This window comes from Pteropus alecto, unplaced genomic scaffold (genome assembly GCF_000325575.1).
Source record: "Pteropus alecto unplaced genomic scaffold, ASM32557v1 scaffold39, whole genome shotgun sequence".
In the NCBI taxonomy this organism is placed as follows: Eukaryota; Metazoa; Chordata; class Mammalia; order Chiroptera; family Pteropodidae; genus Pteropus; species Pteropus alecto.
In genome coordinates, this window is record NW_006443568.1 from 8,652,147 (window position 1) to 8,667,455 (window position 15,309).

A 15,309-nucleotide genomic window follows, 5' to 3' on the forward strand; every position below is an offset into this window, starting at 1 on the left:
TCTGAAAATAAGTTGCAGACTTAAGGACCCTGGACATACTTAACTAAGAACCAGTTCATTCTTTTATTTAACCAGAACACATTGATCAAAATCTGGAAATTTGACACTGATACAATGCTATTTTAATAGAGCCCATATTCAAATTTCACCAACTGTCTCAGCAATGTCCCTTTGACTTTCCTGACCCAGGATCCAATCTAGGACCACACACTGCATTTAGCTGTCATTTCCTTTTTAGTCTCCTTTAATCTGGGACAGCTCCTTAGCCCTTCTTTGTTTCTATGACATTGACATTTTTGAAGAATATATCAGCTGCTCTGGAAAAATGTCTCTCAGTTTGGATTTGTCTTATTATTTCCTCATGATTAGTTTTAGGCAATGCATTTTGACAGAAATATACCTAAGTGACCTTGTGTCCTCCTCAGGCAGCATATGATGCCTATTTGTCTTGGTTAAGGTGGTATCTACCAAGTTTCTCCACTATAATGTTACTATTTTTCCCTTTGTTATCCGTGAAGAAATATTTTCCCATTGTGCAAATATCCTGTCCTTTATCAAATTTCCACTCAATGGTTTTAATCACTCACTGATTATTCTAGTCTGATGTGGTATAATGGTTATAAAATGGTGATTTTTCCAACTCTATAGTTTCTTCGTTTAGTGATTGGTAGTCTATCAGAATCAAGTGTTTTTCCCCTCTCTCTCCTTACTCTCTTATCAGTGCAAACTCAGATGTTTAGTGGGTTTTAACTCATTACTGTCATTATTCATCCTGAAGCTTAAATTGTCATTATTTGGCCAATAGTATGCCCTTCAAGCTGGCTCCCATGTCCTTATGATATGTTCCTATCGTTTTCCATATATTTCTTTACTTTCTGTTTATCTTCTGCTAAAAGATGTTGAAGGCTTATCTTGTACACTCCCTGTCCCAGACCTGGAATCAGTTAATTCTCCGAGGACCCCTGGTTCTTTTTAGTATGTAGAAACCAGTAACTCATACCTATTGAGGTATCATTGCTTCTGGACCCTTTCAGAAGACAGAGCTGGAAATAATATATAAATATTTATTAATATACCTGTATTTTTAAAGCCATGAGTTCATACTGATACTACTAATTCCAATCCGATACCTCAGAGTTCTTCTTTGCCTTTCCCTATGTCGTATTTGAATTTCCCTTCTCCCACAGTGATAAGGGACCAACATTAATATAACAATATTACAAACTTATTATATATTAACATTGATATATCTATCAACAAAAACGATAGTTACTCATTTGCTCAATTTTATAACACACACAAAAGAGTTATGGGATTGCTACAGCAATACCACTACAAATGACAAATCTACTAACTAGAGTTCAATCAAGATTTTCTTAAAGTTTATTTTATCTTTAATATATATACGAAGAATATATACATATAGTCAAAGTACTGTGTTCCAAAATTACTTGAGTTAATTGGCATCACCTCCCTACCTTTGTTGATTTAACTTTACTTTTTGAATATGCAAAACCTCAACATGGTAAAAACTCTACAAAATGGTCCAGAGAAGGGTTATCCCCCTTCTCTACCTTCCACTCCCTAGAGGTGACCAACTTCACTAGTTTCTGCTTACCCATTCTGTGTTTGTGTTTGCAAAAATATGCAGATACATATAGAAATTCTTATTCCCCTTCTTTTGTCACACTAAAATTGGCAAATATATATAAATATATTTTAATATATATATTAAAATAGCCCTTAAACATATCCAATTTCACGCATAAGAGAAATGTAACTTAAAACTATGTTGAGATATAATTTTTCATCTGTTGGAATGGTAGAAAATTCAAAAACTTAACCACACATTACCAGAGGACTATAGAGTAGTGGTTACTAGTGGGATGGGGGATGTGGGTGGAGGTAGATGGGATAAAGTGGGTCAAATATAGGGGGTTAGGGGGAGGGTGAAGTGGGTAAAGGGAATCAAATATATGGTAGCTGAAGGAAACTGGACTTTGGGTGGTGAACACACAATAGAATATATAGACGTCAAATGATAATGTCCACCTGAAAATTGTATTAACCAATGTTACCTCAATAAACTTAATTAAAAAACAAAAAAACAAAAAAAAACCTTAAGCACATAGGCTGTTGTTGAGTGGTGGAGAAACAGGCACTCTCGTGCATTGCCACTGGGAAGGCAGAATGGGGCAACTCCCATGAGGGGAAGTTTGGCAACATCTAACAAAACCACACGTCCATTTATATTTGGCCGGCACCCCCAATTTTAAGTTTCTTACCCGGAATACATATCTCCAGCAATAATAAAACACATGTGCACAAGGTTATGCATTATGGTACTGTTGTAATTACAAACTATTAGAAACAACTCTAAGGATCCATACATGGGAAATTCATTGCATACATCTTGGGTCATTTATATAATAAAGTACTATGCACTGAAAAAGAACTCTATGAACTGATATGAGTGATTTCCAAGATATATTGGTAAGTGAAAAAAGAGAATATATATATACATACACACGTGTGCGCGCGCGCGCACACACACACACACACACACACACACATATACATATTCACCACACCTCATCTTCATTCTCGACCAGTCCTCCAAGTCTAGTCAACCCCTCTAATCTCTACTTACATGCTACCCCATATATTAACTTCCTTTTCTATCTCCGCTAAGAATCCATGACTCATTATTACAATCATTCTCTTGCAACAATTCATTTGACAAAACCTCAACTCCAGATGATCTTCTAGCTTTTCTGTATCTTCGGCTTTCTCTACTGATTTTTTCCCCCTTGTGATTAAACATGCTCAAGTTTCTCTAACCTAAGAAAATCTTTCCTGGATGCCAAATCTACCTCTAGTTATAGCCTTCCATTTCTCTTCCCCTTCATAGCCAGACTGAAAGAGAAGCCTATACTTGATATTTTCACATCCTCACTTCCCAATACAGTCATGCGCTGCTTAATGATGGGGATACATTCTAAGAAAGGCATCAGTAGGCGATTCTGTCTTTGTGCAACATCACAGAGTGTGCTTACACAAACCTAGATGGTACAGCCTAGGCTATATGGTGCATGTCACTGTCGTATCCATGGTCTGTCGTTGACTGAAACTTCGTTATGTGGCACATGACTATAATTCCATAACCCACTTAATTTATCTATACCACACACCACAAAAATAGTTCCTGCCAAGGTTACCATTGTAGCTTCCTTGCCTTAAATCAATGAACACTTCTTAGTCCTTATCTTACTTTGCCCCAGCAGTAGTGCTGACCACTTCCTCCTCAATGAAACTTTCTTCATCTGAGTTCTGCGGCATCACCCTGTTTTCCTTCCTATTCTTCTAGCTGCTTTCTTGATGCTCTGGGCATACTCTTCTTTGTCCACCTGGCCCTTATGTTGGTCTTCTTTATGGCTCTATCCTAGGCTTTTTTTTCCCCATTGTACACACTCACCAAAGGCAATCACAATTTACTTTCACTGTTCCAATCTATATGCTGCTCACTGTTCCCAAATCAACATCTTCAATGTGTACCTCTATCCTAAGCTCAGACCCAAGTGTTCCAACTATCTATCTAGACAGTGCTAGATAACACATGGCCTACAGCTCCAGAACATCCACAACCAAGTTCATCGTTCCCCGCCTTAAACCTAGTCCTTCCCCAGTGCCCCCCAATTCAGTGAATGATACAACCATTTACTCCTCCATTCAAGCCAGAAATGTGGCCTTTATTCTTGACTACTCTCTTTTCCTAACTTTCCATAACCAGTCACCAAGAATTCTGTTAATTCTACCGCTTAAATGCCTTTCAAGTTTACTGACTTCTCTCCATCCAACTTACCATTATTTTAGTTTAGGCAACCCATCGCCTCTTCCTAAGTCACTGCCATAGTCTCTTTAACTGGTCTGCCTCTCCCTAGTTTAAATCTTGGCAGTCTTCATTTTGAAGCCAAGATTAATTTAAAAAAAAAAAAAAAAAGCTTAACTTGATCATATCGCTCCCATGATAAAAACCACTCAATGGCTTTCTACTGCCCTTACAATAATAAAGTCCATAGTCATCAACATAGTCACGATGTTCTTTATTATGAACATCCCACCCACACTCACCTCACCAACCTCATCTGTCATCCTTCCACTTGTATTCTGTGACCATCTGTTCTCTTGAACTGAGTACCCTTTACTCTCTCTTGTATCACTAATATGCTATTTCCTCAGCCTACAACTTTTTCTCTCTATAAACTGCGCCCCCCCCCACCCCATATCTAGCTAGCTCCTTCCATCCATCGCTTAGGTATCAACCTAGACTACATTTTTCTTAGGAAACTGAGCTGAGATCTCTCCAGTGCATCATGTTTCACTAATCTGTGAAATTTCTCAGAATGATAGACACATGGGAGACAAGAGATTGAGTTTGGGGAGAGAACAAATGTTTCTTGAGCATTTTGTTTGATATAAGAGTGAAGTAGTGTGATAGGAGTATAAATTGGTATGAACTTTATGAAAGGCAATTTTGGTAATATTTGTCAAAATCACAGACCTACTGTGACCCACTAATTCCACTCATAGGTATTTATCCTATAGATATATACCCACAGTGCCAAATGATGTTGCAAGAAATAATGCTGTACATATAAAACATTATAAGTAATTTACATGTTCATCACTAGGGCAGTTTACATAAATTATGGTACATTCACATAACAGAATACTCTGAAGCTAAGAAAAAATTGGAAATTAGAAATATCTTTATATACTGATACAGTAAAATCACAAAAGCACAGTTCTGAATTCAAAAAGGAAGGTACAAAGCAGTTAATATGGTAGGCTAACATTTGTGAGGAAAGGTGAGAATTTTATGCATAAAATTCCTCTAGAAGGATACTCAAATTAATTATATTAGTTGATTCCAGGGAAGTAAGTTAAATGGCTGCAAAAAAGAATGGGAAGGAGACTATCTTTTAAACTTTTAAAATTAGAAAGATGAATATTTACCTAATCGAAAATAAGTAAGTAAAAAAGGAAAGAGTCTAACAGTCAGATGCTAGGTTAAAAAAAAAAAAATGTTTAAGAGGTATCATTCATGTCATCCTTCTAAACCTCTAGGTCAAAGAAGAGATGCTAGTGGAGCCTTTTTGATTCTGGTACAATGAGTAGTTTTAGATCATTATTTAGTTAAAAATCTGAAGTGCCAAGATTTTCTAATATAAAAGAGAGAAGAATGCAATGGGATGGATGTACTTCTTGATTCGGATCTTCCTTAGGAAGAAAGAACTAGGAACAAAACAATTAAAGAATTAAGGTGAATGGAAATTGGTCACAGAAAACCAGAAGATGGCAACTTTTAGGAAAGATATATGAAAATTAAAGAACATTAGCTCAGCAAAGTAGATTCTTTCAGAGGTGTGGAGAACTGGTAGGATAAATACAATGGAAAGAACATAAAAAGTTATCCAAATTAAATTGGATGCTTTTTAAATAGGCTTCTCTATGGGTACAAATTCTACCAATATACAGGAAAGGTAGCAAGATACTAGACTGGCTAAATTGTGAATTTTAAAGTGACTCAAAATGGAAACTAGACAGTCAAAAAGTAAAAATCTGGCCAGATTATTAAGATGGGAAGCAGAGAAACAGTATGGTTGAACAAGGTTAAGAAAGTTAACTCTAGTGCAGAAAATTTTTTAAAAAGCCACAACCAAATCGACAGGTTTTTAGTGAGCATCTACTAAATTGTTCAGCACTGTGACCTAAGTTCTCTTTAAGTTTCCTTTTGCATTTTTCAAAAGCATACAAAGTAGTAAATTAGGAAATCCAGGAAAAAAGTTTCCCCCAGATAATAAAGAAGAAAACATTACAATCAATAACCACAAAAAGAAAGGAGCTTTCACTGTTGACTTTACTTCTTCTATACCACTCTCAACCCCATTAATCACTTCAATGCCAAAGATCAACTGTTGTTAACCAATATGGGGTCCACAATGGGTAGGAAATAAAACAAGGGAAGGAAATGACCTAAAGTGTTTTAAGAAGTTAGATGCCATCAAATAAGAAACTGAGGACTGGAGTCTTAGGAAACTTTAAAAGCTTTCTAAATAACAATAACAGCCAATATTTGAGAACTACATACCATGAATTTTAAGTATGCTGGGTACTGTGCTAAGTACTTATTTATCCCTCTTCATAAACCTAAAAGACAAACAGGGTGTGGTATGGTGTGGTGTGGTGTGGTGTGGTGTGGTGTGGTGTGGTGTGGTGTGGTGTGGTGTGGTGTGTGTGTAACTTTACAGATAGGGAAATGGGTGCTAGAAGTTAAAGACTTATCCAAGGTCATAGGGCTTATGATGGCATTTTTATGCCATTTTTATTACTATTTTGGGGAGGAAGAGGTTACGAAAAGGTCTCCCCCCTCCACCCCCAAACTAGGAAAGCGAGAAATAAGATAGCCTTTTGGGGGTTAAGATTGTAAAAATCAGTACAGTTGAGCTTGGCTTCCATGATACCATGTTCTCCTCAGGTTCTCCCACCTCTATGCCTATTCTTTCTGTCTCCTGTGGATAGAAGAAGAGAAGAACTAGGTAATCTCTAAAACACCTCGGTTCTTGGTCCTGGGCCCTATCCTCTCTCTTACTACTTTCTCCTCAGGCGATATTATCCAATCATGCATTTTATGGCTCTAGGGACCAGTGGGTCTCAAACTTTTTAGTCTTAACACCTTTTTACACTATTAAAAATTACTGAGGATCCCTAAAGAACTTTTATTTATATGGATCATATCAATTATTTATCATATTAGAAATTAAAACAAATATTCCACATTATTTTCATTTCAAATATGAATAAAATGATAAGTTAACACATTTTAAATGAAAAATAACTATATTTTCCAAGACAAAAGGATTTAATTAAAAGAGTGGCACTGCTTTTTTGCAAATCTCTTTAATATCTAGCTTAATAGAAGACAACTGGGTTCTCATATCTACTTTTATAGTCAGTTACAATATGTTATTTTGATTGAAGTATATAAATAAAATCCAGCCTCACAAAAATAAGTAATTGGAATAAGGAAGAGTATTTCAATAGCCTTTTCAGATAATTGTAGATATCTTTCTTTGATACTACCCAGAAACTTGGAGAAACAATGGTTTCTTAAAATTACAATGTAGAATTTGCAATCACATAAATGAACTAACTATTGTTACCTTGCTACATAAAAACACATCGGTCTATTTTGCATTATGTATGGCTCTTTTACATATATGATTCTGTTACGTCATACATTGGTTATTTTCAACAGCTACTCGCTGAATTTGAAGATCTTCAAATATTAATGTTTATTTGCAATATTGTTGACATATGTTAATATCACCACAGAAAGTCTGTTAAGTATTGAGAATCTACCAAGCTTATGGCAGCAGAGACACACTTTTGTTTACACACACACACACACACACACACACACACACAAAATTTTTTTTTTTTTACTTAAAAGCTCAAATTTTATCCTTGGCAACAAATATTGTCAGTTGTCTTTCTTGCAGTGATAGATCATTTCATTCATTTTTATGAAAATGTGTGCCAAATACCCACATTTGAATAACCACAGTTTTCATCTGCTAGTCATTCTTTCAAATGGTGTTCTGTGAAAAAAGTGGCTAGTTGAGCTTGCAACTCAAACAACTGCACAAGTGCTTTTCCTCAAGACAACCATCACAGTTTAACATGTGGCAGCAGTACTTTATAGGTACTTCCCATCCCCAAATACAGACTACTAAAGAGATGTGTACTTAAGGGTTGAAGTCTAATAAAATTAATAATTTTTATTGCTTCATATCAAGGTTACTTTAAGTAAAACTGGCTTTTTAAAAACTTTCATGTGCATGGGTGAATACTTCAATGACAGTTTGCTGCTATTTGTCTTGATTCATGCTAAGGTGACGGTAGATTTACTAGCCACTTTTTTTTTTTTTTTTTTTTTGGCAAATTTTTAAATGAATTAAACTTTTCTTTCCAAATAATGTCTTAGTATTACTATGAAAGTAGTTTGACCCCTTTAGATTCCTTTGAGAAGGTCATGGGAGATCCCCAGGAGTCTGCAGACCACATTCTGAGAACTGCTATTACAGACTATCTTCACAGCAATGACTTTCCAGTTTTGATTCCAGTCTATGCCTCTCTCCTGATCCCAGACCTCCTGAACCCTGTAACAATGACAGATGTCTTTGCTCGCATCAAAGGCCAAGCCCCCTGCTTGAACTCTGAATCCCATTCCTGCCAGCTTCCCCCAGGTCTTTGCTCCTTCGACTATTCTGTCCTTCTCCTATACCAGCAATCCCTTCCTCTCTCATCAACATACAAACATGCTCTAGCATTTCTTCTCATTCTTATAAATCCTCCTTTGAGCTCACAGACCCCTCCAGCTACTGTGTCATTTTTCTGCTTCCTTTTGCAAACAAAGTTCTTCAAGAATTGTCTACATAACTCAATAAAGCTGGAAAACAAAACAAAACAAAATGACTTTGAAGGGAGGAAGCAAAAGGAATAATAATAAAAAAAAAAGTCATTATTTCTCCAATCTCCTCAAATGACTCCCCAGTGGTTAAAGCCAACCAGAAGACAAAGGACGAGAGAGAACACTGATGTATCTATGCAAGTCGGCTGCCCAGGGAGGGAGCAGAAGAAAGGTAAAAAGCAGAGGTAGAGGGGCAAGAGAAGGTAACTTTTGTGGTTTACTCTTTTTACTGCTTATATCCTATCTTTCCTTTCATCTGGGGAAAGATACCTATAATAAATTTATTTCCATCACCCTCTTAAAAAAAAACAAAAACAAAGAAAAAGAGAGTTGTCTACTCCTGCTTCTTCACTTCCAATTCACTCCTCCACCCTCCAATCTAGCATCTCTTGCCACCGCTCCAATAAAACTGCTCTGTTCAAGACCATAGTCAACGTTTTGTCCTCATCTTACACAGCTTCAGAAGCACTGAGTACAACTGACCATTCCTTCTTTCTTGAAATACTTTCGTTACTTTGCCTTTACACTCTGCTCGTTTTGTTTCCTTTCTATTTCAGTGACTGCTCTTTCTTGATCATTTTTTTTTTAAATCTCCTTAACTTGTAATCAACTTCTGAAAGCTGGAGTGCCTCAGAGCTAGGTCTTGGACTCAATTCCCGAAGGCTCCACGGACACTGGAAGTCTCCAGAGTTCTCCCTAAGGTCCAGAGCTCTCTCCCGATTAGTATTACCAACTGCCTGCCTGACATCTCCGCAGAGCTATCCAACAGGCATCCAAACTTAACATGTCTAACCTGTTTCTCTTCCAAACTTATTTTTTCTCTCAGTCTTCTATCTGCTCTTACTTCTCTAAGTCTCATAAGAGGCAAAGCTGAGATTTAAACTAGGCCTCTCTCTCTCTTCTTTTTTTAACATCTATACCTGTGTACATCCCTCTATATTCTGCACTGCTCCTGCAGGTCCTGCGCAAGGGGGCCTTTAGGAACAGTTCATCTTCACATAATTGTTTTCAAGTTCCAGACCTTGGGAAACAATACATGAGATCCTGTTTTGTATTCATAGAGTTTCCAAGTCCATTCTGGACAAAGTTATCAAACCAGGAAGAGATGGTAAAGATAATATAGGCTGGGTGGAGGCACAGCCAAAAGAAGCCCCGCCAGCCGGGGGTCAGTGTCTACTCAGCACCCACCAGCACAGGGTTCCTCAACCTTAGCATGACTGGCATTTGGGGCTCCATAATTCTCTGTGGTACATTCTTCGTTGTCCCGTGCGTTGTAGGATGGTTAACAGCATCCCTAGCCTCTACCTACTATGTGCCAGTTGTACCCTTCCAGTTTTTGACTACCAAAATTGTTTCTGGACATTACCGAATGTCCCCTCGGAGATAAAATCTTCCATGCCCCAGATCCAATTGCACTTACAGGGAAGTACTCTGAGTTATGTTCTGAAGGAAATAGAGAGAAAAATTCAAAAAAAAAAAAAAAGGATAAATAATAAAATATATCAAAAAATGTTTTCAAAGAATTTTTAGAGATGGAAAAATAATCATGATATAAAAGTATAAAAGAGTTTACCAAACTGTGTAAATCAAGATTCTCCAACCCCTGTGCCATGGACCAGTACTGGTCCAGTCTGTGACCTGTTAGGAATCAGGCTGCACAGCAGGAGGTGAGCGGCGGGCCAGCGAGCGAAGCTCCCTCTGTATTTGCAGCCGCTCCCCAGCTCTAGCATCACCGCCTCAGCTCAACCTCAGATCATCGGGCATTAGATTCTCATAGGAGCACCGGTCCCTGGTGCCAAAATGGTTAGGGACAATTGGTGTAAATGGTATGAGCCCCATTTTATAGGGAAAAGTTTTATATAAAAATGGAAAAAAAAAAACAACTGGAAGACTTAACAATCATAATCGTTATTTTATTGAATTAGCTTGCTATGTTCCAGCCACTGTATTAAGTGCTTCAAACAAATCTTCTCATTTAATCATCACAACAATTCTCAGTTATTGCTCTATTTTACTGATTAGGAAACAAGGGGTAACTTGCACAAGGCTACATAGCTGTGGAGAAGACAGGACTTGAAACCAAATTTACCAAGTTCCAATGCCTATCTCTTAACAGGTATTCTGCTTCATAATATACAAAGGTAGTGTATCAAACATTAACAATTCTTATCTCTAGATGGTAGAATTAAAAGAGATTTTGTTTTCTTCTTTATATTTTTCTGTCTATTCTATATTTTCTACTATGATATTTATCACTTCTATAATCAGAAAAAAATTTTAAGTACAAGTTGTGAAGGCTACTTAGTAATATGGAGAAAAGGATTATTATGCGTTAACTTAAAAAAGATACAAAATTCAATGTGAAGTATGATTACAATTATGTAAAAATATGCAGGAAATAAAAGGAAGCATGCAAAATGCTAATAGGAATTTTATTAGGGCAGTGGCACTAAGAAGTAATTTTTACTTATCATTTCCATATTACTATCAATGTAGTTATATTTTATAATAGATAAGTTTGTATTTAAAAGCAAGCTATAACAATCATCTATAATCTCACTACCTTGAAATAACACTGTTAACATTCAATAAATTTCCTTCTAGCCTTTTTCTAAGACCCACACAATCACTTAAAAACACTAACCTGAAGGAAGCAAAGAGAATTCTTACTCAACAAGCAGATAACGTTAAGTTGTAAAGGAGGACTAAAAGTTGGATTCAAAACATGACCTTGACGAAGAAAAGGAGATGGAACTAACAGAGTGTCTCTGTGTCAGTGAAAAAGTGGAACTTCTGGACTGAAAGCCTAGCTCTCCATGGACTAGACAGGACAACACTGGACAAGGTGCCTGGTTTTTCAAAACTTGTTTTGTTGTTATTGTTGTTTTTGTAATATCTACTCCCTACTTACCTCCCCACGGCCTTTCTTTGAAGCTAGCATGAGAAAATGTGTGTATGTGTATGCAAACACATTAGAAACTAAATTCTTGTATAAAGTTAAGAATCATTATTGTCCAAGCCAATAGTAAAAACAGTGGTATGCAATTCAACAACTTTTTCCAAGCAAAAAGCAAATAATATCACCACAAAATAATTCCTGTGTGACCGTATCAATTACTAATCTTGATTCAGATTTACCTGCCTAATAAAACTGCTGGAAAGGAGAGATAACTTTCAGCTCTGACCTGCAGAGAAAAACTTGTTTATGATCTGAATAATGCCAATAGGAGTCTGCAGACAGAGAATGGAGAGCTGGCTACCTGCATCTAGGGAGACAAACTGGATCTTTTACCTGCAGCTCTGCTTCCAGGCCCAGCCGTCTGATAAAGGGGTCAGTGACGTGGTAGCGCCGCTCAAAGCTCAGGGCACCCCGCTCCTGGGGAACAGAAACAAATGCGTAGTTTCATTGATTTAATTCAGAATGATTGACTATGTGCCTATTATATACCCAGCACTGAGCCAGGCACCACGGGAGCGATAAGAAATTGGCCTGCAGGAGCTTACACTATTCTTGGGCAGGAATTAGAGAATAACAGAATGGTATATAATTAAACATTAAGTTGTGCTTGTTGAGTTACCAAAAAAAATTGACAAAAGGGAAATAAAAAATTGGAAACAAAAAATAGAGAATGTTTCCATACTTAGGTTGGAAAGGGTGGGAATGATATTTAGGACTCATAGGGTGAGGAATATAGGAAGGAAAAAAAATAACTTGCATGGTCCCTCCAACTCCGTAATTCTGCACCTCTAGGAAATGGTCCTTGCCCTTGAGGGCCACCGGTCTAATGAAATCACAAAAAAACCCCATATACAGACAAAGTTCCAAACAGATTCAGGGATGCAGAGAAAAATATATGAAACAGACTAACATGCAGCGAGGACATGGCACACACAGCGGCATACACTCAGTCGTTCTAGATGGTGACCACAGCTTACGCTGCACACCACTTCAATTTGAAAAGATTTTTAATTAAAATTTTTTTTGCACTTAACCTTTTCAAAGAACTTTCTCATGTTCTTTTGGATTTCATTCTCAAGATCTGTCTGCAGGCAGACAGACATTATTATCTTAACAACATCATTTAACATCACTTAACAACATCACTTAACAGAAAATGGAGGCACACGAGATAAAATAAGTCAAGTCCTACTGGTAGTTAATTAGGGCAATGGTGAGATTAAGCTCCTGACCCCAGCTTGGGGTTCTTACTAGAGAAGTATATCATGTCTTGGTTGAACCTCTTCCATCAAACCCCTGTGCTCCTTTGAGGAGGGTTTCCGTGACAAAGCCTGGGCTACCTCACTGAATGAACTTGACTGCCCAGTCATCCATTCGTCTCACAGTATTGGAGCGTCTTCTGTGTATATCCTGCAGAGGTCAGGTGCCGGCTTTAGTACAGAAGACACTCAAAGAAAAGGGAGTCTAAGCTGAACTGGGACTAAGACTCCCAGGTTCTGTTACATGTTCGACTTAGCAGCTGGAGCAACAGGAAGAAACTATATTTACTCCTGCTGCTCTCCTCCTGCCCACACACATACACAACACGTGGATGGCTCTTCTTTCACCAGCCTCTATTAATCTCAGCGGCCCAGGTACAAGCACTTGGACAGAGGAATCTCCATGAATTCCATGTTCTTAGGTAAAGGAATACGGGAGTCAAGAGGCCTTGCTTGATTCTAGTCCGGAGTTGCCACTAATTAGCTATGTAACTTTAGGCAACTCACTGACTCTAGACCTGTGTCTTTGGATGTAAACTGAACCTGTGAGAAAGAAAGGACCATGATCATGCTCTAGTTCAGACGGTATGGGCTGCTTACCTTGATCTGCCTACGGATGAGGTCTCTAGTTATGTTGACTTTTGCCATCTTCTCTTAATGGATTCAAAAGAAGGAAGCTATAGAAGGGTCTTCAGGACCCTTGAGCATTCCAGCCAAGCCCAGGTCCACACGACACACATTTAATTACCTGGGGGGAAAAAACCATCAAAGCTTATGGGATGGAATAAGGTGGCTTCGGAGTCCTGATTTCACCCCTAAAATAGCCCACCAGCCTAATCAGTGAACTGGCTATATTGCCTCTGATTTACAACATGGCTCTTCTTTCACCAGCCTCTATTAATCTCTACAGTGATGAAGAACCTCTGGAGGGTGGAAAGGGTGGTGGTGGGGAGACAATGACTCACAACCACAGAAGTACTGGAACAAACATTGAAGGAGTCGTGTATGCTTCACCAGAAAATGGGGAGTTGGATATGAGTATGAAGGAAGATGGAAGCGTATCCTGAAAATAAGAACAGGGCACACAGCAAGAAGGAGATCACGTTTCACTTGCTCACTATGCAACTGTGACAACCAGTCTGAAACTTTTAATTATGTTTCAAATCCCTGACCCTCAGCTTGGCTTGCCCCCAAACCAAATCAGTATCACAGACAGAACATACAACCCTCTAACAGATTCACAGAATCAAAGAGTGGACAGGAGATATAATGCTGTCCAAGATCCAATCTGAAAAAGAACTCCCACTTCAACATCCTGATAGGCAGGCTTTTGATCTTACTACCTCTCAAAGTAACCTATTTCTGTATTACGACTGATGGCTAGAAAGACCTAGTAATCTCATTTCTGATAACTTACCATAAGATAACACAAAATGTAAAAAATAAAAGAGTTCCATGCCCAAACATATTCATCACAGATTTTGTAAAAGCAAAAAAGTTAAAGCCACTCAAGTGAAAGAAGTGTTAAATAATGTATAGCCATGTGAAATTATGCAGCATTAGAAATGCTGCTTATGAAGGAAAAAGGTTTATATGACATCAAATGTTTAAATAACATGATGTTCTTTCGATAAACATTATCACAGTTATGTTTAAAAAGGAAATATTAAAAATAATAATAGCACACACTGTTAAAATGTACAACTGAGACTTACTGGATTTCATTAGCCAACATCACCATAATAAAAAATAATAATAATAGCTACCTTTGTATAATTGTTTTTTTCTACTTTTTGACATGTTCAAATTTTTTTCCACAAAAGCACATTAATTTTGCAATAAAAACAAACACTAGAGAAAAAATGAAGCCCTAGGTTTTCAAACAAGGTTCTGTCTCCTGTTATTTTTACCTTTTGGTCCTCGTTCTACCGTTGGAGCCACATAAGAGGTCTCTTTCTCCCCAACCCCTTATTTATTATTTTCCACCTAAATCATTTTTGTGAAATTTTTAATTAAAAATTATTGTGGGTGACATTAACAAAATCAAATGTTTCAAGTATATCATTCAACAGAAAGTTGTATATATATGTTGCACTGTGTGTTCACCACCCAGAGTCAGATTTCCTTCTGTCACCAAATTATTTGACTCTCTTTACCCCTATTTACCTCCCCCCCTCCCCCTTCTCTCTGGTAACCATTAATCCACTGTCTGTGTCCATGAGTCTCTGTTTGCTTGTCATGTTTGTTTGTTATTTTCAATTTTATAACCTCCATGAGTGATATCATGTGGTTTTCAACTTTTTCTGTCTGGCTTATTTTGCTTAGCATGATTATCTTGAGGTCTATCCATGTTGTTGCAAATGGCAGTATTTCATCTTTTCTTATGGCTAAGTAATATTCTATAGTATATATGTACCACATCTTCTTTATCCAATCATCTATCATAGGACACTCCGGTTGCTCCATGTCCTGGCCACCAAGAACACACTGTTATGAACATCGGGGTGCATTTATCTTTGCGGATGTTTTCAGGTTTTTTTGCTGGATCATATGGCAAT

General features: G+C 37.4%; 1 protein-coding gene across 2 annotated transcripts in view; it reads right to left on the reverse strand.

The window, feature by feature from the left end:
• The window catches only part of WDTC1 (WD and tetratricopeptide repeats 1), a 42,639-nt gene extending 29,140 nt beyond the window's left edge, over positions 1 to 13,499 (reverse strand). For both annotated transcript variants that reach the window (XM_015598960.2, XM_015598959.2), the window contains exons 1-2: positions 13,352 to 13,499; positions 11,826 to 11,909 (exon numbers count right to left, since the gene is read on the reverse strand). In XM_015598960.2, the coding sequence (XP_015454446.1) occupies positions 11,826 to 11,909; positions 13,352 to 13,399 (132 nt within the window). In that variant the 5' untranslated portion in view covers positions 13,400 to 13,499. The remainder of the gene's footprint in view (positions 1 to 11,825; positions 11,910 to 13,351) is intronic.
• Positions 13,500 to 15,309: the final 1,810 nt, after the last annotated feature.